Here is a 27,550-nt window from a genome sequence, read left to right on the forward strand (position 1 = left end):
CCACGTGTAGAAATTTATGGCTTTCAATTTTTTGCACCACATAGCTCATAACCCTAATTTCTTACACCACACGGGTATGAGGAGCCACGCTAGCTAGCTCCCACGTAAGCGCTTACGCAAGAATATGATCTGTAGTTTTTTAAGTGAACTGAGAGCGGCAGTGAACCCGGCGTGTTGTTCCTGGTCTCGCTGCTCAGCAACTGACTTCGCTCTTCCAGCTCAAGTGCCACGTCGAGGAGCCAAAGGCCTCTGCTCCCCGCCATGAACCCTGGATCCGAGATCGAGTACGAGATACCCTACGTGGTGCGCGTGCACAAGAGCGGCCGCGTCGAGCGCCTGCAAGGCACCGAGACCGTGCCGCCCTGCCCCTCCGGGGATCCAGCAAGCGGCGTCGCATCCAAGGACGTCGTCCTCGACCCCGCGGCGAACATCTGCGCGCGCCTCTACCTCCCAGCCGCCTTCGCCGCGGCCGAGCCCAGCAAGAAGCTCCCCGTGGTCCTGTTCTTTCATGGCGGCGCGTTCATGATCAACCCGCCGCCGGAGGAGCGGAGGCGGGTCGGGTGCCGCCGCGCGCGTGCTGGTCGCCACGGCGGAGCTGTGCTGGTTCGTGGAGAGGTCGCGCGCGTACGCGGAGGGGATGGCGGCGTGCGGGTGGGAGGGGGAGCTGGAGTTCCACGAGACCAAGGGCGACGGGCACGTCTACTTCTTGCTCAAGCCCGACTGCGACAATGCCGCCAGGGAGCTCGCCGTCGTGGCCGGTTTCGTCAGGCGCTGCTGAAGTTGGATTTGCGTCGTGTGTACTGTATGATGATTCAGTAGTAATAAACGGAGCACGCAATTTGTTTGTGATTTATTCACCGCGTCAGCTGCATCTCCGCCACGCACGGACTGCTGGCTGAAACCGTGAAACGCATCCATGGTTGGGTTCACTCTTGGATGCCCACGTCTGCTCGTGTGTGTTGGTAGGCTAGCATCGTAACTTTGTAATCTCGCTCCTCCTCTGAATCGATAAATTGGAAGACGACCAGAGACTCGGTCAAAATTAACATTTTTTTTCCTTTAGATGCATGTGAACCTTAATTGGCGCGGACTCGAATTAAGCGCTTTAATTTGGTCCGTATGTTTTGACCCCGGCAATTAATCAAGGCAAGGAAATTACGTCTCACAGGAAACGAAATACTCATATACTACTACCTCAATACCGGTTTAAAGGGCAATTACGTATTTCGAGAAAGAAATTTGACTACAAAATTTTTTAGTCAATAAAATATAAGATATATGCTACAAAAATAATACCGTTGGATTGATATTGAAAATAAGTTTCCAATGGTATAATTTTTGTAATATATATTCCATATTTTATTGACCAAATTGTTAATCAAAGTTTTTTCTCGAAAAACGTAATTGCCCTGTAAACCGGTATGGAGGGAGTACCACTCATTAGCTTGGAGAGAGATATCATCGACTTGACTACAGTACTACCTCCATACCGGTTTACTCCACCAACAAGAAATTGCGCTAATGCTTGAGCTAGGAGTTCAATAATTTGGGAGGGAGTCCTAACCTTAAGGTAGAAGCATCACAACCACTTTGCCAAGATTTGTCGGCCCCAACTATGACACCCAATAAGAAGAGCCGAAGCAACAAGATCCCAAAAAGTAGTCTCATAAGACCTAACCTCGGGGGAGCTCCAATGCTCCAATGTGCATGTTAAGCCTCGTGAAAATAGCACCGCTGGAGAAAACTCCGAACAGTCGCATTCCTAGCACGCCGCAACCACGACGACACATCACATGAAGCGATGTTTATAAAGCTTTCTCCCGAAAAAGAAGAAGGGCCCTCGTAAAATGCAGCGACGAGACGACACGTGAAATGGCAGGTCTTATGCTATCATTTCATGCATAAGAACGGTGTAGAGATTAAAAGCCGCCCAATACAAAACTTTGAACTTGCTTCTTCACAAACGAAACTACCCGGCCAGAAGATTTTGGACTTACAACGCAAATTCTCCACTTTTAAATGACCCACCCAAGTCTTGTGAGTACTTGTCTTATTCTTCGGTTGGTCATATTCCTATGACCTAATATAACAAAAACAAAGAGGAGGACATATGAAATACTCACTTTTGATGAAAAGCTAGGGTATACCCGCCACCAGGCATACAGAGGGGGTGCACATGAAAATCGGGTGAGTAAGAGTCGGAGAACCTTCCCGTTGGCATGGGGTCCTATTGTGAGATATTTATTATCTGTCATTTCAAGTGCCATTTCGAGGATGATGCCTTTTTAGGGTCCTTATTCTGTGCTTGGAGATCGAGATTGAGAACTTTTGCATGTAGACTGATGCGATTATGGAGGCGTTGGAAAGCTCTCAAGACCGGAGATAGGTTTTTCCATACTTGTACATTGTGCGCTCCGGTTGTACTTTAATTTTTTTTTTGAAATTTTAGATAGCGACACCCACCCTAGGTTTTGCCTCCGTCTCTCATAGTAGCTCCTCACTTTGTCTTCTTTGGCATGGGTGAACTCAGGTGTAGTCGTTGATCTACGGGAGTTTACTTGGAAATTATGTCAGTGACAGAGTGTGCAAGTGAAAGCACACATATTCGTTGATGATGCCAATCACGCGATGGAGGATGCTATGCATGCAAGCGATCACAGACTTTCCGTGCTCATCAGACCATACTTCAATTATCACCGAGCAATCCGAGCGAGGATATAGGGGTGTACGGCCATGCCACCGCTCGTCTCCTTCCGTGGTATGTACTAGGTTGATCGTTGCAGCCGTCGGGCCTAGTTCTACATCGATCTTGTGAGCAGCTTATATCGGGGAAGAGCGGGTGTCTACATGGAACCGGCCGTTGCGGCAACAACATATGCTTCTCCTCCCTTGGTCTCGTGACGACACCAACTTGATGCCCGTGGGAGGACGCCAACTGTGGTGTTCAACTGCATTCACGTCCGAGTTGATCGCTGAAGTTTATTTTTTCGGATCCCGGGAAAAAAAGTTTGTTTGTTAAGAGTATATACCCCTATAAATGCAACCAGATCATGGCATCACATAGTATGTGCATGCATGAAAATACGGATTCAAACACGTGCAAGTGTTGGCCTTCCTCCCCAAGTAGGACATGATCCGGTTACACACTTGACGTGACATCTACTATGCAAAAGCATGCACTGGAACGCCTTCATTCTTGTAATTCAATCAGAGGGTCTTTCACAATACACTTACAGTTGGCTCCAAAAACTGTACTTTACACTTACCTAAATTGGTATGCATCTATACACTAAAATGAGCTACTAGTTTTTTTAATCCTAACAGACGCCACATGAAATTTTGAGCGCTACTATGTCAAATTGGCTAATCGAATGCCCCCAAAATCGCATCTGACAGGTTCCTTCAATTTCTCTAGCAATAAAAACTAATTGGGAGTAAAAAAGGAAACACAATTATGTTAAACCATGGATATCAAACGAGTGTAACGCCGGAGAGGTATAATTACGTACGCACAAACCCCAGCTCCCAATTAGCGATCTGGGGAAGGCCAGGATTTTTAATGCCCCCTAAAAATCAGGGAGAGAAGAGAATACTGTAAGTAAAAAAAGAAGGGAAAAGGAATGCAATTAAAGAGTTACTATGTATGATTTGTACTGTACTACCAAATCTCTCGCTGGCAAAAGAAAGACAAAACTCACGCACAGATGATCCATCTCGTTCCCCTTCCAAAATTACCTCGCCGCAGCTCCCCAACCACCCAAATCTCCTCTTTCCCGGCGCCTCCGGCAAGCCCTAGAGGCGGCGTCGAGAACCTCCACCGGGTCCTGCTCCTGGCCGTCCGGCGCAATGTGGGCCCAGAGTTGGGCGCCGCCGTCCACCCGCAGGTCACCTCCACTCACCGCCATGGCGCCTCCGTCGACCTGGGCTTCCGGCGCCCCTCCGCCTCCCTCCTTCCCTGCCTCGATCCACGCCGTCCGCTTCCCTCCACTGTGGAGCTCGCTGCGGGGAGACAAGGAGGAGGAGATGGGGGCAACGTCGTCTTCCCGGTCACCGGCCACATCCTGGACAACCTCCCCGAGGTTCGGATGCCAGCCACGACCCCGACCTGCTGCTGCGGGACACCTCTTCGTCCCGCTTCCGTCGGCAGCCTCCCCGAGTTTGCACCTTCCCGGTGGCGGTCAGGTCCCTCCCCTCCTCCCAACTTTATGAATTGATTAGTAATCCTGCAGGCATTCTGCACTTCTTTAAGCATCAACAGCTCAGTCATCCAAACAGTCAACTTAAAGTATTACTGTAAACATAGACATCCTGAAGTTGTCAGTTGTGCATTTTAAATATGATGATTAGTTTTGGCTAAACACATATGTACCCAAACAACATGTCTGGAAGGCCCAATACAAAGAGGTTTGGTGATGAATCTGCGGCCATGCTGTCCTGGACCAATATTTGCTCTTTGGTTTTCTGAACAAATTTGCTATAAATTCCTGAAAGCTAAGATTTTTGTGAATCAAGTGTGTATTTCTGTAAATTAAACCCTATTCAGTGAGCTGTTAATCGTTTCCTGTTAACCAGTTTGGAATCTCTTCTTTTTTAAACTGAGCCAGTTGAAAGTTGACTGATGTACACTGTAAATTACATGGGCGTGCTGTCATAGGAGCCTAACTCTCAAAATCGCAGACACTAATCATCATGTTGAGATGTTAATAATTAATTCCTCCGATCATTCATTAAATGATTTGTACAGCTAATACACCTGCAATACGCCACCGCCGGCAGGAAAGAGCATGGTGACATGACAGTCAAGCTCGCTGACGGTCGCGGCCGGAGGGAGGAGCATCGGCGGCTGCATAAGCTCATTGGCGGCGCATTTCCTGGCTGTGGGGAAGCCTGGAGGACAGGCTGCTACCCCGAGCTTTTGATTGCCATTCATGGGGACCTCCTGCCAGTGACTTCCCCGACCACCTCTCCGAGATGCTGGTGGCATTCCCAACCTCTTGCCGCTGACCACCACTATGACTTGCCGCTGCTGGCAACCTCCCCAACAAGCTACTCCTGGGTGAGCTCCTCTTCCCCTCCCGTATCTATTCTTCTTGCTAAAAATCGCTTATTTTTTCCTCTTGAGTTGATTGTTTATGTCGTAGATTGAGCTTGCAGATATTCAGAACAGAAGCCACAAATCCGTTTCACTAAATCAAAACGTGTAGTTTGACTCTGTTTATGTTTACTTATTCTCGACCCTAATGAATGAATCCACTAATCTTTTGGATATATGAGCTCAGTCGATTGGTTAATTACACAAGCCAGGTGAAGCTAGTTCGGTAGGTGGCCTGGAACATTGAGATTGCATGATTACTCAAACTTTGTGATTGCACGGGCTACTCAAAGTTGGCATATTAATTTTTTTTTTGAAATAGCACATGCATGATTCATTCTAGCAGGCAAGCATAATGGCCTCCAATTAACCGATCCAGGAAATCAGCTAACTGCGCGTGTGTGTTAGTTGACCAACATACAACTGAACTTCAGGCTGGTTGTAGGCAGTACAGAAAGCCTGTATGGCAGATGAAAATCTATTTGACTCAGTTATAACTTGTCATGTGCATAAGCAGTAGATGTATATGAAATATATGTGCTCAATATTTTTATTTTCTGCTTTTTATGCATAGGTGGCAGTACTCATCCTATCCAAATTAATTTACTCAACGTTATCTAGATATGGATGTATATAGACGTGTTTTAGCTCTAGATACATGTGTATCTAGACAAAGTTATGTCAATTAATTTGGATCGAAGGGAGTACTAAAATTGTATTTTTACAGTAACTAGTTTTAAAATGTTACAAAAATGCTAACTCAGCAAGAGAAAATGGTACTCTGATAATAAAGCACTGCTAATGCACCTGATGTGATTTCAACTGCACTTGGTCGTTGGTGGGTATATGTACAAATAGGAAGTATTTTTGGGTATATCCTTGTGCTAATTAGTTCCTTTTGCAGTTTCTTTCTTTTCGCTGGTGTCATTTTTTAGTTTAAGTTCAACACATGGAGTAGATATATAGTCATTGCGCCTGCTGGTAACTTTTTTTTAGTAATCTAGTGCTGGTTGAGCTCCCTCTTCCCCTCGTGCATCTGTTCTTCTTGCTAAAAATGCTTTCTTTCTTTTTTCTCTAGATTGAGCATACATATATGCAGTAGATGGAAATCCCTTTCAGTAAATAAAACGTGCTATGTGCATAGGATGGTCCATACTTGTACATTTTCCTGCTATGCATCTATAAGATGTAAGATGGTAAGATATGGATTTATGTTTGTATTGGTTTTCTTTAATTTGGCTGAAGATATATTGCTTTGTCAAAAGGACAAGTATGGGATGTCCTTAATGCACGTTTTAAAACCAAATCATCTTCAGTTACGAGTATCACATGTATCGATGATTTTGGAGCAATGCTTGGATTTTTCTTATATGTTTCTCTAGTGACGCTGTCTTGTCCGGCCCAATCTGCTTTGATGACATTTTTTTTCTTTTCGCAATGGTGAAGCCCCAGCCTCTTCATTATGTTTTTCACATGCTGTTTGCTTGTCTTGATTTGTTCTCTCCTTTTCTCAATTCATCTTTTCTATGGGTTCATTCTCGCATACTTGGTTCTGCGCCAGATTTATGAATCATATTTCTTATTTTGCATTCTCATATTATGAATAATATTAATCTACATTAGAGCTTCTCGCTACTTATTTGTGTTCTTTTATAAATATTAGTTGTAGATTAGACTTCCTAGTGGTCTAGGACTAGGTGCTTAGAAAGAAAGAAATAATTATTATGGCGTTATTTTCCCTAACAGAACATTAGATAATACTTAAGAGTTCTTTCTGGGAGCCAATGAATTTATGGTTATCCCTCTACATACTTAATCTATATCTTGCTAGGGAGAGAAATAACGAATAGTGCTTATTTATGCATTAGTATGTTTCTGATGCCAAAAAAATGATCATTTGTGCTTTTCAGAGTTGCTAATTAACAGCTGGTATGTTCAAGAGTTCAGTTTGGTGTTTTCAACTAGAGAAATCATATTTCGGTCCTATAATCTTAACTCCGCCCCCTTTTATGTCCTAATCTAATTTGGCCTCTCAATTTAATATTTATCCAAAGGGTTAAAAATTCAAATCAGGGACATCTCACAAATGATTTTGAACTTTGGCACATTTACAATTAGTCAATATAACTCCTTCAATCTTGGCTAGCTTTGCTTGTTTTTGAACTACAGTACAGTAGACTAGCAGCTAAGCTACCCCCTCAGATTTTTTTAACACTAAATAAGAATACTTGGATCACTGCCTAAACAGTAGACTTCAGTTTTCACAAAAACAGTGCCTTGCCAAAACTTGTACTAGTAGCACCAACCGATCCATCCAAGCAAAAGGGGCAACACTTCTATACAGATATGTGCGGAAAGGCAAATTAGAGCTGGCTAGAATTAAACAAGTCTAGTGCTCCTTTTTTTTGTTCTTTCGAAAGGAACTTGGCGAGCTAGCTCTTCCATCCATTGCACGTAGGCGTGAATGAATGAGACCCCTGAGTAAGTATGCCATGGTTGATTACTACTGTACATAGTTCCCACACAAAGGCACATTAAGACACGATTGTTACTACTGTATATACTTTCAGTAGGTCCGCGTCTAAATATGTTCATGTCTTCTGATAGTTGAATAACTGGAAGAATACTGGTGTTATTTTTCATATAGTGCTTTTGTAGAGTGAAATCAGATTGAAGAAGTACTTTAACCATCACAATCATTCTGATGCTTGCCTGATTATATGCATGGATTTTATGGCTAGTATTAATTAGATTAGAGTTAGATAAATCTACTTGTTATACTACATCTTCAACGTGTTAAACTTGAAACTGTGTCCTTTTGGTTTTTGTTCTCCTAAATTGGGATTGTGTCCTGTCTTTCTACCGAGACTAAATTTTCATCTTGTGTGTTGTGACTTCCAGGTAAAGAAGAAAAAATCAAGAAAAAAGGCATCCAGGTGCTCGGCAAATGCCCCGCAGCTATGAGTGCTTATGAACATGTCCAGCAGGCTACAGAGGACAACGTCAATGCTGTGGTTCCCTCCGTGGTGCTAACTCGTCACAGCGGTGCACCTCAGGTAAGAACAATTCATTTTTCTAATCCATTTCTTCCTGAGTCGCAATCCATATATATGTTTTCTCTCGGCGAGTTGAGATGGTCGACACCATGGATGGCCTAGTCCACAGAGGAGGTTCCCTGTGTTATGTTGCCACGTCCTCTTGATATTGTTGCCTTCTTTTTTCAATGTAGAACACCAAGACGACAACTTGGAAGATTCAAAACTTGTGAAGTAGCTTTAGTTGCAGAAAACACCAAACTGAAGGTACTTACCAATTTGCATCACTGAGTCCTCACAAGCATGAACTACAACTTATCCGTCTCATTAACTATTCTACTATGTCTGCCTGTTTTTCTTAATTTTAGCTGTCACTGGAGGAAGCTGTAAATTTGCCGAGCTTAGCGAAAACTATGGATCATGAGCAACAGTGGACGAAATTGGAGATCTTAGATGAGGGAACTAAAGAAAGCCTATAAGAACCTGAGCCGAACCAAGAGCCAAGAGGCACCCCTGCCCTGGCCTAGCTGACGACCCGAGGCTACAGTTGTTGTCGAGGTGCTTCTGCCACAGGGAGGTAGTAATCCTTTATTTCAAGTTTTGTCTTGTGTGTTTCGAGTGTTGTTTTGGCAAAGCACCTAAAGGATCATATCCTGATGGAGTAGTACGTCATCCACAGTCATTTATTCACCATGTTTCTTCTCTCCTGTTCGTGTGTGGATCTCTGTTGATTTGGTTCATTTGGGTGACAGAATCCAACAGTCGAGGGTTCTTTTGTGGGCATTTAGGTAGCTAGAGGTGAAAATGTTGCATCTTTCTTGAGAGTATTATTATGGCCCAGGTTTTTCCTAGAGGTTTATGTGGCTTCTGACTGCTGTTTTTATTGTCAAAGCTAAGATTTAACTGCCACTACTTCTGCAAAAGCCAAAAGGTTTCATATTTATCTGGGATTGATGAGAAATGCTTGGATTGGTGTGACCTTCTTAATGCTACTGTGTCTGTAGTACTATTGATTTCCCTTGAACTGAAGCTTGTACTATTGCCAACTGGACGATCTGGATAAATATTTATTAATTTAGGAAATTAGATTTGTGGCACCTCTAGAGGTTAAAACCAAGTGATTGGCCCATTTGGAATAAGCTGATATTTTTTACTTGGTCTTTATGCTGTCTGTTATGCATTATGAGCTGTGCTCTGTGATAGCTTTTTAGAGGTCAAATGAATAGATATTTGTATTTACATATCAACTTTTGTGGTATATTATTAATTGCAATGTTTTGTGCCATGGTGGCTAAATTTCATCTTTTAAGGGAAAAAAACGTACAATGATTAGATGTATGTGTTTACATATCAATTTTTGTGGTATAAATGTGTTTATAGACCAACTATTGTGTTAAAGAGATAGGTTTATCACCTCATCGTCCTTTTAATTGTGGGAAACATCATCTATATTTATTGAAATGTTAAATATTGTTGTAAAGAAAATATAGCGAATAAGAAATATTAGAAATAGTTCTATAAGCATCATATATTGTTAGTCTTGCTTAATGTATTGTGCTGCCAATTCTTTGTAATATTGGAAGACATGGGCGCCACCCAAAGTCAAATTCTTCCATTGGCTGGCAAACATGGACAGATGTTGGACAGCGGAGCGCCTGGCCCGACATGGCCTCCCTCACCACCAACGTTGCCTCCTCTGCGACCAGGCGACGGAGTCGATGCGCCACCTGATGCTGGAGTGCCCCTTCACCCGACAGACGTGGCTTGAGGTCCTGGCCTGGCTGCGGATGACGGCGAGACCACCTGACGGCGAGCCCAGCCTCATGGACTGGTGGCACCACGCCAAACAGGACACGCCTGCGCCTCTCCGCAAAGGGCTTGCATCCGCCACTCTCCTGATCCCATGGATGACATGGAAACACAGAAACTCTTGCATCTTTGATGGAGCCCAACCTTCCTTGCAACTCTTGCTGCAAAACATCAAGGATGAGCTTAGGACTTGGGCTAGGGCAGGGGCTCAGGGCCTACGAGTCGTGCTGCCACCAACCTGGGATGTGCACTGATGTTCATGTTTTTGTACCTTACTCTGCCTCCTAGGAGGATGTAAATAACTTCTATCTTTTCAATGAAATGTAATATTCTGCACCAATCAATATTCATTTACATTTCTTGCTACATCTGTTGTTTGAGTATATGAGCTAATAAGAAGCTCTGTTTGTAGGAGGTGGCACAACACCTGGTCATGGTGCTCCTAGCGGAACTCCATGCTGGGGGAGACCACTTCATCCTGCTGCCATCCGCAACCTCCCCAAGCTTGCAGCTGCTCGGTGAGGTCCCTCTCCTCATCTGAACTTTATGAATTGATTAGTAATCCTGCCAACAGTCTGTAGTTCTGTAAGCATGAACAGCTGAATCATCCAAACACAGTCAATTCAAAGTAGCACGGTAAACATATATATGCTGAAGTTTGGTAACTGTGCATTTTAAATATGATTAATTTTGGCTAAACACATCTGTAGCCAAAAAACTTGCTTGGAAAGCCCAATAGAAAGAGGTTTGGTGATGAATCTGCGGCCATGCTGTCCTGGACTGAAGCAAAGTTTTCTCACGCACCCATATTAGCTCCGTGGTTTTCTGAATAAGTTTGCTAGAAAATCCTGAAACCTAAGATTTTGTGAATGAAGTTTGAAATTTGGTAAATGAAACTCTATTCAATGAGTCTGTCAATCATTTTCTGTTAACCTGGAATCTCTTCTTTTTTAAACAGAACCAGTATGAAGTTGACAAGTGTGCACTGTAAATTATATGAGAACAAAATCATTATTTTTTGAATCTCAACACTGAATTAGTGTTAGTACATTTTTTGTCAATAGTACTTGGTCGCCAGATTGGTGGATCTTTTTTGAGTTCTACACTTCCACCTTTTTCTATGCGTTTGATGCAAAATACAACTGCAAACAAATACTTTGCAGATTTTAGTTTTCTGACAATTTGTGTTTGCATCTTTTGCAGATCACGTGTTTGCGCTTGGGGGATTCATGTGTAGGAACTAGGAAGTGGAAGGACTACTACCCCACACTGTGGTTGTTGCCAGCCTCCCTGAGGTGCTGCTGGTGGTTGCCTGGCAGAGCTGCTGCTGCTCATCGCCTATCCCGCTGGGTACTCCTAGGAACGCCAACGCTGGTGTTGGGGCTGGGTCTGGGCGGCCTGAGCTGCGGTGTTTGGCGGCCGTGTGCGGGATGCAGTAGGAAGAGTGGGTGTCGCTTGCCTAGGTGATTTTGGACTGCACCAGGTGGTGCTTCTAGACGCGCGCACCGGTGTTGCCACTATGCAGCTGCTCATCGGCCAGATGTACCACAGTGGCTACGATGTCAACCAATACAGGCGCAAGGTTTGCTTTCCTTCCCGGTTTTAGTGGAATCTTTGGTAAAAGGAGCTTCCTTTTACAGAGGGTTTGGTCTGTATAGTTGACCTTTGTGGTTCATGGTTACCTATTCATGCGTGTAATTAGATCTTGTTTGTACTAAATTCCGCAGCTTTCATGCACATTGAACACCTGTATATGATGCTGCTGTCATAACTCATAAGGTCTAGTTTCTATGTGCGTATTCAGTATTTGAATTCCAAGAGTAGGAAAAGGATTTTATTGTCTACATGTATCGTTTGGTGTCGTGAAAGAGTGTTTCTACCTCACTAACCTGTTAGTGTTAGGAAGCTACTCACCACTTTCTAAGGCATGTGATGATTGTCCATGCTAGTTACTGTTGTTCTTGCATACAGCTTCCTATGTTGGAACATCAGTTTAGGGTTTTGCTTGTTTGTTAACACTGAATGACACACAGTGCAAGGTGCAAATTACATAATTATTTTGTGATAAAGTTGATGTTAATATATTATTAGTTTAAGTTAAATCAGAAGCCATTTTCCATAATTGTTTTCTAATAAGATTTTTCTTGCTTGCATTTTTTAACCAGATACCTTGCATACTGCATACAAGAAGAGGACCAGGAAAAGAGAAGACGACATGGATGCATACAATAGAGCAAAAGAAAGTGATCCAGAGTTATACCGAGAGGCTTCCAGTCTTTAGTATGGGATGGTACTGAAGTCACACCAACTCTTTTGTAATCTTATTTATGGTCCTATTAGAGCATCTCCACCGGCGCCCCCCAAATAGGCGCCAGTAGGGGTGCCGGCACTGCCGTATGGGGGGCGCCGGCACTGCATCCTTCATTTGGGGAAGGTGTTCCCACACCGGCACCCCCCATACGACAGCCCCCAATAGAATTGAAATGTAAAAAAAAAATTCATACGAATTTAGACTAGTTTTATACAAAAGTGACTCGAATTTGAACTAAAAACTAAAAAGAAACTATCGGTGCTGTCCGGGGAAACTATAACCAACCGTGATCATCCCATGTTTGAAATATTGGTAGCACTTGTCAAAAAAATGCTTTACACGCCCTTGCGTTAAGCAGTAAACCAAAATATATGCAAGGGTGTTCCCAGTTACAGGCTTGTCGGTTTGAACTGTTTACTACTTTCCTAAATCAGTACCTAGGTGTGAGTGCCCGCTAATATTGGTTTGTGTGGTAGAGATGGCAGTAAAACAACACCATTCATGTTATGCCACCTGGTGGTAGCACACTGGCTGTCATGAAAATAATTGTGATGGTATGGTGCTAGTTATTTTTGCTCTTTTTGTTCTGCGGTCATGAACTCTCCCGCAACTGATCGGTTTTATAATTTAGATCAATTGGTTAATCTTCTTTGATGTTTTGGTTAGCTTTGAGTAGCTCTAATTTCTAAAATAAATATAGCATGGAGATCTTTAGCCACTTATGAAATTTATAGCTAAAAATGCATCGAATACCTCCTTTAAACTTTACCTATATATAGGTGTGGGCTTCCATTTGTGCTTTCATCTTACATATTAGTCATAGTACCGGCTTGATGTCATTATCAGAACATGGCGGTGGACGAAAATAAGGGAAAAACGAATGAGCTTTGTGTATTATGTACTAGCTAAAAACTCTTGTCTGGAAGTTATAGTGGCCTGATCTCTGCATGAAACGATGTTTGGAGACAACCTATGCTTGAAACATAACTTCCTAAATAGTGACAAGACCCTCAGCTATTATCTTCATTAACTGAAGTGACTCTTTTCTCTGAAATATTTGGTAAAGGAATGTCTTCAGACTTGGAATATGGATCCTTGGGGAATTCCGCTCGTTGGCTAGATGTTATTAGTGTGTTTAGTTAGTCCTGATAGTTTTATTTGGAGTAGGGTGACATCGGAGGTGCATCGAAATTAACATCTGTTTTTTCTTAAAAAAATACTATGTGGCCTAGACATCATGTTTTAATTCTCCATTTGATTCAAGTGAGAGCCTGGTTTTTTTATGGTCAGAGGGCCATATCTTGTGTTTGCTGTGGTTAAGCGCCATTTTGATGCTGAATCATGCATTCCCTGGCGTTTTTTTTAATCACATCTCTGTTTGAATAAGATGAACCGAGATAGTTTCAAAATTAAATTTCTGTATCCCTTAGTTTTATTTATTCAAGCTATAGTTGTTTTGTGTCTCTGATTACTTGGGGAGTTCTGTGTCTTCGATTACATTGGGTTTATTCTCCTGTGCACCATCTAGTTCTTTTTTGTGTTTGAAAATTTCCAGATATCTTCTTTCAGCCAGTGTTAAAATTTACATAATTGGTCCTGGTCCTTTTTCATCTTGTACCGTGAATCTGTGATGCTTTACGAGCCCTCGTTTTCAGTCTGGTTCTGCATCATGTACAAAATATATTGAGAATCACCAAACATGATGCATATATCAAGTTTAGCCTTGAAATGTTGGTCAACATTTAAGTGAAAGCGAACCAAGTAACCTATGTATGATGCCTGTTGTGGACTTATGATCAAACCGATGTTCAGTTAAGAAGTTGAAACCAGTTACCTGACCCTATGCTTTGCTGCTCGGCATGTGTTTCTGTTAATGTATAAAGAACGGAATGGCATTGCTTTATCTAAACACGTGTTTGTGTAATTGTCTCTAATTGTAATAAAATCATTAGCTGCCTGAGGTTGAAGGCTCTTGTACTAGACTCAGTTGTTTGAGTGGATGGCTGAGAGGAGATAGATAGAATTATGTATGACTTTTCATCAGCTACTAGAACTTAAGATTCCAGTACCGAGCTCTTATTTCTTGAAGATGCTCGGTAGTTAGGTGGATGGTATTTCATGAATGTATTGTAAAAGAAGTAGCACACAAATGTAATATGCGCTGCTGAAATTTTGTGGCAGGTGCCATTGAATCACTGATGCTCTGTTTTAGCCCTTGTCATGGCTCTCTTCAGGAGTGCCCCTGAACCTGAAAGGTGTCGGATCTTTCTATTCTTGACTCTGAGCTTGTATTCATTTTTGATACTGAGCTTGTAGTTATATAGGTTCCTTATAATACTTGATGCTAGAATTTGCAACTTATGGTGCGTAGCTCGTGTCATGAAGGTGATCGGTATTTTGGCATAGGCACTACAGGATTGTTCAGATAACTGTACACCATTAGGCCTTAACTTGATACTTTTGTTTAGGCCATTTTTCCTGGAATACCAATGAACTGGGTTGTCTTCTTCCCTTCTCTTCTTGTGATATGGATGGTGGCCCTCGATTGGTGCCTTGTGTGTAATATTACAAGCGATTTCTTTATGTAATGCCTTCTCGATTAGATTGTTTGGTAGCAAGAGAGAGATCATATGCTGATATTTTGTACTATCTTTCGTTGAGATCTGTCATTAGTTCATGACATTGTGCTATTTTATAGCTTAAAGGTTCTGTTGCGTATCCCCTTGAATTTGACTTAGGGTGCTCTTTATATTAATCGATGGTTTTGCTCATCCATCCTTTGCAGGGCAGCAAGGGAGAAGTGGAGCTGGCCAGGAGGGAGCCATGGCCATGGCGGTGTTCGCTGTTGTCCGCCCTGGGCTGCATTGCGTCCTCACAAGCACAACGTGGAACCGCGTCGATGAACAAGTCCGAGCGCATCGCCAGTCTACTGTGTACATCGTAGCAAGGTATACCTCTGAGTTCACCCTTCTTGCTTGAGGGCTAAAAAATTGGAACTTTTGTTGTGTTTAGGTGTTGTATAGAGTATGATTCATCTCCCAGAACATGAGAAATATGCACCTTTTAGTGCTTACTTTAAATAATTAGTATATACACATGGATGTGATCAGAAATAGCGGTGGGAAGAAATCGCAAGAGTTAGCCATTATGAAATTAATTGTACAAGGTTCATGATTTTTGGATGGCTACATCGTGATAGAACTCTGCTTCTCTAGATGTAATCTGTTGCTGTCCAATTTTTTGGAAGTTAACCCTCTTCTACAACATTGATATGATTCTGTCGGGTCAATGTTCTGCAAACATATTAAAGTATCTACATGAGGAGGTATAAAAACGTGTGGCAGTAGCATATAAGATCACACTTGTGCATGCCATGTTAGATCTTACACTTTTAGCAGGCTGAGTACTACCTTGTTTATTTTTATGTATAAGATCCATTCTTCCACTGATGTGTTACTGATTATTATATTTGTTCAGGGGCTGAGTAATCCCACTCCAACCCTATCGATTTTCTATGTATGGTGGTTGCTCCACTGAGTCCACAGTGTTCATTATGGTCTTGTCAAATGCAAATAATAGGTTAGCAAGGAATAAGGATTTTGTCAGAAATATTGTAGGGAAAATTTGTGTTTGAGGCAAGTGTGAATGTATGTACTATGCGCAATAGAAGCACCTGTCTAGAACTTGCTCATGTTTTCTCTAGTCTGCAACCCTGATGTATCTTTTTCTCCAGCCCAGATTGTTGGTTATATACTTACATGATAAAATATTCATATATTGGTGCTGGAATGTGTCTAGTCTGATTGATCACCTAATCTAAGAGAGCTTTTAATTATTGAAGTTTCATCGTGTTAATCTGTTTGTAAAAAGTAATGATAAGTAGGCACTAAAACTATACATGGTACCATGGGTACTGAATGTGAGTTTGTGAAGTTGCTTGAGGTCTAATGGTAGGTAAGTGAATAATCCCCGACTTCATCTGAAGGAGTGCTTTTTAGATAAACAACGGCGATAGTTCATGTGTGAAACTATTGGTTTCATCAGAGTGAATGTGAAATTATTCTCAGCAAGATTTCTATACCGGTAGTTGTGAGTTTTTCCTCCCCGCGTGTTGACATCATTCTTTGTTTGCTATTTTGAACATCTGTTTGATTCTAGTCAGAGCCTGCTTTTTTATGGGCTGTTAGCCATAACTTGTGTTGTGGGTGGTTAAGCGCTATTTTGGTGCTGACTGCTGAGTTATGCATTCCCTGACATTTTTTTGTATCAAATGTACATCTCTGTTTGAATAAGATGAACAGAGATAGTTTAAAAATTAAATTCTGCATCCCTTAGTTTTATTTATTCAAGCTATAGGTGTTTATTGTCAGTTGCTTGTTCTTCACCCGAGTTATCGTTGGAGAGTTCCCTGTCCCCCATTACATTTCTTTGATGCTGTGTTAGGCTTTTGCATGTCATTGTCTTATCATAGCTTGTCTTTTCGAAGAACGGAACTCCCAGTGACATATGACAACATAATTAGTCTTGATTTTCTGCTTTTTTGGTAGTTAGAAATCCCATATTCTGTTTAGACGTTATCTGTTTCGCATATTCTGTTTAGACGTTATCTGCTTAGCTGCTTGTTTGTGTTTGTTACATTGTTTGCTTAGCTGCTTATTTGTGTTTGTTACATTGTTTTCTTAGCTGCTTGTCTCTATAAGAAAATTGGAGCAAAACCGAGGCTAACCAAGGTATTAATCCTCTTGTTTCTCAGAAATGTAGCATTACAGGCTTAAGATAAAAATTTACAGCATATTATAGGGTTATATGTGCCCATTTTGACTTCCTGTTTCATGTTGTTTCATGTTCGTACAATTTTAGCCTGAGCGCTTAAGCCGCGCTTAAGCTCGCTTAAGCAACAGTTCCTCTAAGCAGTGCCTCACCGCTCGCTTAGCGCCTAGCGCTTTTTTGAACCTTGCATATAACGTGTTTCTTATTGTCTTGCAGGTGTTGATACACATGTTATTTCAGATTATGTGCGTTATTTTCTCCACCAACACACGTAAGTACTCTATGCAAAGCACTGTTTTGCTTTTGATAAAATTATGTGACATTGAATGACCTAAATAGAACCTAGATCTCATAGGTGTAAATGTTACTGTACAACCTAATTGTGTAGTTGATGTGAAATTTGTCCTTCGTGTACAGTATTCGTCTTGGGCAACCAGCTACAGTGAAAATTTCTTCCAACTTAGTTAGGTTGATGGACTATCTGAACAAGTACGTTTTGGCGGCATTTGTGAATACAAGAATATTGGCGGTTCTAAATGTTTGTTTACTTGCTTGAACACATGTCATCTCATTATGATACTTGTTATCGATTTCCAGAGCATGTTGCCAGCTGGAATGATAGTTGGTGGAGCCATGGAGGCCAAATATACACAACCCCTCTTTGTTGAACTATTCGGAGGCAACCATTTGCGATTGGAGGTAAGTGTATCATTCCTTTTCTACCTTGAGTTGAGATCCTTGAGTAGGTTGCATTACTCTCTTACAACAAACCTTGTGCACTCTATGTAGTACTGAGTAGCTTGTGGGTTTTATCACATTATACTACGGTTTAGTAATACTTTTCCTAATGTAGTTTTGCTGTATGCTATTATAAGATGCAAGATTTCACACTCTTATGCTATTGCTTACCTTTTCAGTATCTGGTTCTTGTTACCTGTATGGATTGATGGATCATGAATGGAGTGAGGTGGTGATCCATGAAGAAGCTGAGGTACCTTAGTTAGTTTCTCATTAGAAACCAGACATTAGTTAATCTTTTGAACTGAAAATGGAGTAACAGGACATAGTTATTTTAATGTACGACGCTGTCAAGTATGAATTATATTAAATTCTTATGATTTTTCATATTGTTGTTTCCTTGTTTGGTTGATGTTATTTGGTTATGGGTGGATTATGGCTTCATCGTAGCGTTTTTTGGATAAAGATCATTGCTTTTTTTATTGTTGATGCTTGTCATATTGTCTACATAGTCCAGAATCCTAGAGCAGAACAATTTGTTTCTCATTGTAATGTTTTCTATCCCATCAATGCATCTCCTTACATAGTTTTTTCTTACCCTGATCATACAGAAGTTTGGCTGAAGGTGGCTTCCCTTGCTATTGCCCGTGATGTAGTGGAGGTGTTGTCCGCACCGTTACTGCATGCCATCTTTTCATGCAATTTTTCTGCTTTTTCGTGTGGTTCAGAAGTGCACAATAGAGAAACTTATACTTGCTGATTTGAAAGGACTTATTTGCAGTATAAAGATGATAAAACCATGCTCTTTGGTAACTTTGGAAACCAGATCAGTCAATACTTGAAGCCAATTTTTGACTGTCTTGTGCGATGGTACATAAAATGAGATCTAACAGTGAACTGAGCTGTCTTCTTGTGGAATGATTTGAAAACTTCAAATTATTGTTTTCTTGGAATAACAGTTAACTCGGTTGTCAAAACTTAACATGATATGAAAACCAGTTATGTTTAGACCAGTTTTCTTGGAATAACAGTGAACCGGGTTGTCTTCTTCCCTTTTCTTCAAATTCTAGGGATGGTTTGCCTCAATTGGCCTTGTGTGTATTGTTACCGGCGATTTGTCATTCCTTCCATATTAGATTATTTGGTAGCAAGAGAGATATCATATGCTGATATTTTGTTATATCTTTCGCTGAGATCTGTCATTGGTTCATGAAATTTTGCTAGTGAGTTGCCTTGATTTGTGTTGGTACCGAAGTTAGTGAGACCTAGTACTAAGCATGTACCTAACCGTGCTGGTGGTCGTTGACAGTTCTGTGCGGTGGCTGACTGTACGCTAATGTAGCTGTGTAGATGGTGTTTTTCAGTGTAGTCTCTCGTCGACGTCATTTTGCTTTTTTAACTTGTATATTTCCAGGTTAAAAGCATATCTTGTCATCAATGCATGTTGGCCGTTATTTCTACATCTTGAGATGCCGCTTTGTTAGTAGCGCAAAGTAATCAGAATCACTTTGTTGTTTTACTTTGCTAGTGTATAACCATACTATATAGTTCCTTGCACCTCAATTTCGAACATCATGTGTTCACTTGAAAATATTGCACTTTGAAGCAGCCACCTCTTACGAATCTGATGTTTATTTACTTGTGTGCATCATCCGTTGCTCAGGTCGTTGAACAACCAACCAAGGGCACATAGGTCAAAGCCATACAGATCTTGCATGCGTTGATCAGTTGTTGCTTGGACCAAAGATGAAGGAGCTGGACAGCCGACAGAATCCACACAGGCCGGAGTTGAAGTGTTTTGAATTCATGTTGATATATTTTTCGTAGATGTGTTGAAGTGAGAAGATGTAGCAAAATCTGGAATGTGTTGTTGAAGAGACCGACTAACCGAACGAATGGAGATATTGTTAGCAGCTTGCAGGGATTAGAAACAAGTCTTGTATATTTATATCCAGTACTTGAATCTTGATGAACATGGCCGTCTCTTTTATTATATTTGGAAACTTAGTTATGTGGCTGTGACTGGTGAGAGAAGTTTATTTTTTGCGATTTCTAATCATTGGCACATATAATAGCTGATATTTTGACCTGACGTGTTGTTGCTTGGAGCTCTTGTCTTTGTGCTTGTTGGTTCCATCTCTGATCGTTGTGACTGGCTGACTGCAAGTCAGCCCTGAGCATCAATGTACACTGAATTTGGTCTTCTTCGGCGGTTTCTAGTTGCAGCGATCTGAATTTTTTTTTTCTTCTACCGTTGGTGCTAGCTGAAGCACTATTGGTCTTCACCTTGATGCATTATTTGTGAACTAACGGCAGTGATCAGCGACAAGGGCAGTGATGAGCAACATCCATGGTAGCCAAGAGCTGATTGTGGCCATTTGTAAGTATACATAATTGATTGATCTAGCAAAAGAAGAAAATTTGGCAGATTGCAACGTATGTAGTATGAATGCATTTCATGGCTAGGAGGACGCCCAGCTTGGCATGAGGCAACGGTGACATGTGGGCAGATTACATACATGTTTTTTTTTTCACGGCACGTTGGCGTTACATGAATCGATTCTCCATCCTTCTATTGTTTTTAAGTTAGTTTCTTTTCAAATTTGAACTTTATAGGAAAAAGTATTTCCTCCGTTCATAAAAAGTTATCTCAACTTTGCCTGAATTGGCAATGTATCTACATGCTCAAACATGTCTAGATACATACATGCCGATATTTATTATGGTTGTTTTTCTTGATAAAGTTGATTAAATTTGTGTGTACAGATACATTTAAATGTAGTTAAATTCTCGCGACATCTTTGGAACATAAGGAATAAATTTAATTTAAAACAAAAGTGCGAAGTATGCGCTCGTAGCTTCTGCTACCATTGGAACCGATCCATTAATTTGGTAGGTCGCTTGAAATATGGGATTTTGTGGAGGGGGTAGTTAATTTTGGAGGGACGTTGATTCCGTAGTCAGCACCACCAGCTTCCGGAAGCATTGGAAACCATCGATCCATTAGTTTGGTAGCTCACCTGGAATACGGAAGGTGATTATTGGGGAATTGACACCAGACATGCATTCCTTTGACGGGCCTAACTCCACGTCATCGATTATGGTCACCAATCCACAGCTAGGACGTATCTCAGCGGTCGATCACGTCGCTGTCTCTGTGACAGCTTTCAGATCATATTCTTCCCGCCCTATTTTCTTCCAAAAAATTCAAAGCGTTTTCAAAACCTCCTCTAACCTTGATATATAAGTAGAGGCCTCTCCTCACAGACCAAGTGTGGTATGCGCATGGCCTGGTTGATGGAACGAAAATTAATGAGAATTTTGGTAGCAACTAGTATCGGAGCCTGTTGTAGAGTATGCATGACAAATATATATGCTTCTTCATCCAAATAAAGCTTTTGAATCAGTGTGTCAATACTTTTCTGTTGAATTGAAATATATGTGTGCCAAACATGTGGTCATATATGTTGACAACTATTTTTGGTGGCTACCTAGTGTAGATAAAGAAAAGCATCGGTTCTAAAATCATGGTAGTGTTAAATCAACGGCCTGGCAATACAAATATTTTAGAACTATGTAAAATACTACTCCCTAAACTTATATTTCTTTGGCTTAATTTTTTTTTTCTAATTTCTGAGGAGTGGGGTGGGCTAGCAAGACCTAGTGCTTACTGGAACATTGCCTTGATCATTTTTCCCACTGAGTTTATGACAAAGAGATAAGATTAGCGTAATCTGGGTAATCTAGACAGAGATTATTTTGAGAAAAACCATTTTTGATTGCTCGTTGTTGTGGATCTGTATTGGGTTGTCAGCAACTTAATTTGGTAGTCTGCGATTTTAGAAGACTAATAATAATGCCCTGGAGAGCTTGCTAGATGGAGTGGAGAACATACATCTTACTACTCCATGACAAGAAAAAAAAGAGAGAAGAATAGTTGAATCTGCATGCATGTGTCGTCAATCAGCTCTCTGTACGTTCCTCAACAGAGTAGGTAACAATTCATAATTAAGTCCCTTCCCTAGAATCTGCATGTGTCCTCAATCAGCGCAACGGTTGCTCCTCAACACAGTAATTATTACGCCCTGCAATTCATTGGATTGACTAGGATTTCTCTGGTGCCAGCTCATCGATCCGTGGGAGCGGGCATCTGAGCCCTCCATCTCCATCGTGTAGAGTAGAGGCACTAGATAGATAGCTCCCGCCTTGCTTTTCCCCCTAAAAATTAATTTGAGCCTCTCTTCCCTCTCAACCTTGGCTCTATATATACTAGGAGGGGTGTGTTTCTACGCGTGCGTCGTGTGTGACGACTTAGACTTTGACTCTTGCTCGGAGAGGAGAGAAGAGAGGGCTTACTCCGTCGGTCGCCGTCTGGTATAATCCTCGGTTTCTGTATTTTGGGGGCTGATCTCTCGGCCACCTGATGTGATCATCCAGTTTAATTTGTCTCCACATATTGTTTCATGCCATATTAATTGTTTCCCTTCCTTCGTCTTAGATTTGTTTCTTACGAATACGGATGTTGCCTTTCTATTTTATAATATATGTAGACAAGGCTGCTGCGGCGGATCGGAGGTTCAGCGGCGGGGGCCGGAGCTAGGCGTGAATGAAGGAAGGTTTTGTACGGGTAAGTTGTCATCTTTGTCCGTCGCCGATTTTTTTTTTCCTTCGCTTCGTTGGATTGGATTGGATGGATGAATGAAGCCATGGATGGATGGATCCTGGGTAATCTGATCTCATCCCGCCGATGTTGCCGAGGCACATGCGCGTCGATCGATCCCTTTCTCTAGTGTGACACATGCGCGTTTGCGTTTCATTCCGCGAGGGCACGGCTGGACTGGAGCGAGGGGATCGGATCTCTTCGCTTTGGCTTTCTGGCTTGTGCGGTCAACGCGTCGCTGCAGTGCGTAGCAGACCGCTCGCTCGCGCGTAGAACCGCCTCACTCCTCTCGACCTCACGTGGACGGACGACCTCTCGACCTCACGTGGACCGCCTCGCCCCGGAGCACCCTCTCCCGGCGGCGTACGACGACGCCTTCGCGGCCCTCGAGGCGGTCGTCACCGCATGCCGCCCGGATGGCGCCGAGCCCTGGCTCGCCACGCACGGCGACGCCTCCCGCGTCGTTCTTGCCGGCGACAGCGTCGGCGCCAACATTGCGCATAATACGGCGATAAGGCTGCGGAAGGCACGCATCGAGGGCTACGGCGACAAGGTCAGTGGCATCGCGCTCATGCATTCCTACTTCTGGGGGACAGAACTGGTGGGCGGCGAGGTTGCGCCGCGCGCCAACATGGAGCGCACGTTGGACCTCGCCTCCGGCGGTAAGTTCGGCTCCAGCCACCCGTACATCAACCCCGCGGCGTCACCGGAGGACTGGAGGCAGATCGGGTGCGGCCGCGTGCTGGTTACCACTGCAGAACGCTGCATATTCGTGGAGAGGTCGCGCGCGTACGCGGATGGTATCAAGGAGTGCGGGTGGGACGGCGAGCTGGAGTTCTACGAAACCAAGGGCGAGATGCATACCTATTTCTTATTCATGCCCGACTGCGACAATGCAGCCAAGGAGCTCGCCGTCGTGGCCGATTTCGTCAGGCGCTCATGAGCTTCTCTTTACACTTTACTGCATGCTTCTTCATCGGTCGACGGACTCTGTAATAAAGTAAGTGACAATTTCTTTGGAGGGCTGACACAGAAGGAAGTGGTACTCTTATTTTATTTGGTATTTCTGATGTTGCATCGTAACTTCATAATCAAGTGCTGCATGCAAATAAATACTACTGTAGTACTTCTGAATTGTGATTACACTTGCAGGATGTAACACGAACGAAACAATATATGCTCATCTGAATCAATTGCGACTTTCAACTTCATTACATGGTTGAATCAAAATGTTTCTGAACTTTCGAAAAATTAACCGCAGAGTTGCGCTTGGAAGAGGGTGTTGTTTCTACAACATCAATGTCGGTGAGTATCCGCGACGTGGCGTAGCGGGGGCCAAGGGCGGACCTAGCACCCCTCTTGCCCGGGCGGCTGCCCGGGCTTCCGGCCGGCAAGCTTATTTTTGCCCTATTTCATATGTATTTGATACAAAATTAGCACACTAAACCTATTTTGCCTAGGCTTTAAAATTTTTCTCGGGTTCGCTTACGGCATGGACATTAACTGCAGTCATGTGATATATTCTTTAGAAGGTTGACACAGACAGAGTCGGTATACTTTCATTTATTGGGTGTGACTAATTTTCGGTCAACTAAGAACTAATATCGTCGAATCTTAGTTGCAACCCATGTTGCAAACTCACTGTTAGCACAAATCATGAAAGAATTCTAAGGATTCGGGTTTTCTAGTTGCAAGCCACTCGAATCTAAAAAAGTTTTAGTTGTAATCCAACTCACAATTAAAAAAATTCCAATTGTAATTCAACTTGTAACTTGCAACTCATAGAACACACAGATCACGAATCATTCGGATGGCGTAAGACTTGATTAAGAACTAAATTAGTTCTCAGCTAGTTGAGAAGTAACAAAATCTTTATTTCTTTAGTATTTCTCATGTGCTCCAACAGCGTTTTGCTGTTGATCTCATAGTTGACGGCTGGAGCATGTCTCTCAGCTAGTCTTGCGAATACTGAAGAACGCTGCAACACGTTGACATCATTGCGAGACCCTGCCAAGCCAAAGAAAGCATGCGAAATCCCGAGGCTATGATATGTCATAGCTTCAAGTATCATACTGCACTCTCCGGTATGATCCTTGTACAATCCTTGCCAAATAAATGGACAATTCTTCTAAACCCAGTGCACGCAATTGACGTTTCCGAGCATCCTAGAAAATCCTCTCATTGCTTTTTGTGTCAGGATCTGAGTCGTTGTGTCTTCTACATTTGGTGCTCTCAATTAGTCTGGTCCAAACACTGCCACTAAACCGTCAACTGTTCATACAGAGATGGCCGGACGTGGCGGTGGTGTCTGCAACGGTGGGGAATCTAGGAGGGCGGGTGGGAGGCAAGCACGGGGAGGTGACAACAACAGCGGCGATGATGATCTAGTGGATCGGGAGGTGATGGGGAATGGGCATGTGCAGCTTCCATGAGGGTCGAGTGTGCAAAATCCTACGTTAACTAAAGTCTCGGCATTCCTCACCCGGCCCTTCCATGTATGTGTTAGCTTTGGGATCGTCGACTATTCTATTAAGTTTCAAAATATGCCGGTCACTTTATGTGTGACACCCCCATACTGCTATAAAGACACTATTAAAATCATCGGTGGAGATGCTCTAACATCTAATTAACCAGGACTGATTAGTTCATAGTGGGTGGAGCCATGGACGGTGGAGTACGTATATAATAAACTCAAGCTGCACCCGTACAGTGACTAAACTGGACTCTACTTTAAAACAATTGCTCTCTTTGATATAAAGAGGGGCACTATTTGGTTTGAGACTAAGATCTTAAGACCTTAGCTGACCTTAGTACTCCAAAACGTCGTTGTTTTGTGTGTTTATATTTTAACCACTAATTTGATCAATTTTGCATGTGTTGCTTGTTACGAGAAATATATTATTATAAATTTTATTTAAATATGGATTGAAAAGTATAATATCATAATACTTCCTTCGTTCCATGAAAGTTGATTCTGATATAGATGTATCTAGATACATTTTAGTTCTAGATATATCAATATTAATGGCAAGTAATATGAATTGGAGGGAGTACTAGATTTGACACAATTTTACTGTATCTAAACAATATCAAATATGTAGATATATCAAAATTTAAACAAATCTAAGATAAATTTCATAAGACGGAGAAAGTATACAAGATACAGACAATCAATCTGAGGTCTGGATGGCTAGGATGGTGCACCAGCCACGTTTAAACCCATGTTTTGACACATGTGTCTTATAAAGGTGGAATGTTTGTTTTTAAGAGATGACGTTCTCGTCGATAGCGAGACTCCTATGCTGACTTCGTTAATCTTAATAACCGCTAGCTCAGTCGTGCGTTCATAGAGCAGAGTGTATGTGTGTGCGTGTATATGACCATCTATGTTGTACTGTGTTTTTCAATAAAGTAAGTTTTAGTTGTTAATTCGGTGTTCAAACTTAAACCTCGAAAAAAAGGTGTGCCAACTAAATAGGGATATGGAGTATCATGTAAAATTATCCCCTTCATTCCTAAATGTAGGATGTGTAGTTTTGGTACAGAAATTAAAGAACGCAAATGAAGAGAAAGTTACACCAATTTTGGTCGAGATTACCGTTGACTAATTAAAATGAAAAAATAGAGGAGTTTGCATGAGATAAGAAAACGTAATCAAATCCATAAAACAGTTCTTCACAGGAGTGTTGCAGTACAATACTAGTATACCTTCTATTTCATTTTTTTTCTAAAAGAAACTATATGGCATATCAAGGAATGGAGAGACTAGTACCGAAGAGCTGCAGTTTTAGGTGGTACTATCGGCTAAAGATGTTTTCAACTTGACTTGTAGGTATTTATTAATCAGATAAGAGGCGCAAGGAAATCAGATTATTTACAGATGCAGCATACAGGAAATGCACCGTTCTAAAAACAAATGTTCAAGTAATGGGTGGGCTTGTTAGCAAAAAAAAAAGGAATGGGTGGGCCAGAAATTAATACCGGACGGAAAGCATAAGCGCAACGTTAGAACAGCATGAACCCGAGTCACCCCCGGGCTGCCCATTTCGACCAGGAATGCTAATTCCGGCCCATATCTCCTGCAAGTACATTTATCTTGACCGACCCATCACGCAGATTTCATATTCCGATTTCCCCTTTTCCATTCATTTATATATAATTTTTTTATCTCCCTATTCTGTTACTCCTAAAACATGATAATCACATGTGCATAATTTATTTAAATAACATATTGGAAATATGCATGCATTGGTTTGCCAGTTGTCAATGTGATTTAGTTTCATAGCTACTTTGTGTGATAAATTAATTTCGTTTATAGGTTATATGAGCGTTATTTTTCAAAAATATAGAATGCCTTATTTATAACAAAAAAAATCTCCATATAAAATAACCTTTACATGCCGAACATACATGAACCTTTTGTTTAAGAAACACTACTCCCTTCGGCCCTAAATACACATCGCAGGTTTAATGAACCTTAAGTTAAAACTTAGAAAGTTTTTCATGCAAAATATGTTTTCGCTGAAGCCATTTTCATAAGTTGCATGAATATTTATCAGCCGCACGTGAATATTTTATTTTATTTTGCTAGTTCTACTTGACTCTAGAACGGTTAGACTTGATATTAAACTGACTGGTACAAAAAGGGGGAGAAAAGAGTTGAGGCAGATCGATTATCGAAAATTGTTTTATTACTTTTATCTACGCGTAGTGCGGTCACAAAGCAGGCGGTTATGGGGTTTAATGCATGAATGAGCTATTGAAAAAATCTTAATAATGAGGACGAGGACTACATACTAGCACCAGTATTGTCGGACACGAAAGAATTGTTCTCGTCGGCGGTGATGTCTACGTAGTACGTACCACGTGCATGTGGCATGGCGGCATGGCGCTATACCGCTAGCCGTGGTGTCATTCGATACAGTGTCCGGGACCATACGACCACAATACCTTGTAAAGCTGCGAATGCTAAACCATTCTCCATGGAATAGTTCACGTGACATGTAATCCTTTCAGGTTCCAATCCTGGACCAAAATGCAAGCTATGTGGCGAACGAAAGCACTGACGTGGAAATAAACTGATCACAGGAGGACATGCCGGCCATGTGCAGTGTTGAATGCTTGGTCGATCGGAG

At 41.9% G+C, this 27,550-nt stretch overlaps 1 protein-coding gene and 2 long non-coding RNA genes across 4 annotated transcripts; all 3 read left to right on the plus strand.

The window, feature by feature from the left end:
- Positions 1–261: 261 nt before the first annotated feature.
- Positions 262–23,358, plus strand: LOC124647629 (probable carboxylesterase 2). Its single transcript, XM_047187541.1, has 3 exons — positions 262–536; positions 15,162–15,178; positions 22,670–23,358. Exons 1-3 carry the CDS (start codon positions 262–264, stop codon positions 23,356–23,358), a joined length of 981 nt encoding a protein of 326 aa, XP_047043497.1.
- Positions 3,944–10,456, plus strand: LOC124705985. Of its 2 annotated transcripts, XR_007004209.1 has the most exons (7): positions 3,944–4,182; positions 4,745–5,056; positions 6,171–6,288; positions 7,994–8,148; positions 8,322–8,394; positions 8,496–8,704; positions 10,349–10,456. It is a non-coding gene; the product is annotated as an uncharacterized LOC124705985 (long non-coding RNA). The 2 variants fall into 2 exon arrangements; XR_007004208.1 differs by lacking the exon at positions 6,171–6,288.
- On the plus strand, positions 17,911–19,849 carry LOC124705986. Its single transcript, XR_007004210.1, has 2 exons — positions 17,911–18,008; positions 19,419–19,849. It is a non-coding gene; the product is annotated as an uncharacterized LOC124705986 (long non-coding RNA).
- Positions 23,359–27,550: the final 4,192 nt, after the last annotated feature.

Source organism: Lolium rigidum, chromosome 4, assembly GCF_022539505.1.
Source record: "Lolium rigidum isolate FL_2022 chromosome 4, APGP_CSIRO_Lrig_0.1, whole genome shotgun sequence".
NCBI lineage: Eukaryota > Viridiplantae > Streptophyta > Magnoliopsida > Poales > Poaceae > Lolium > Lolium rigidum.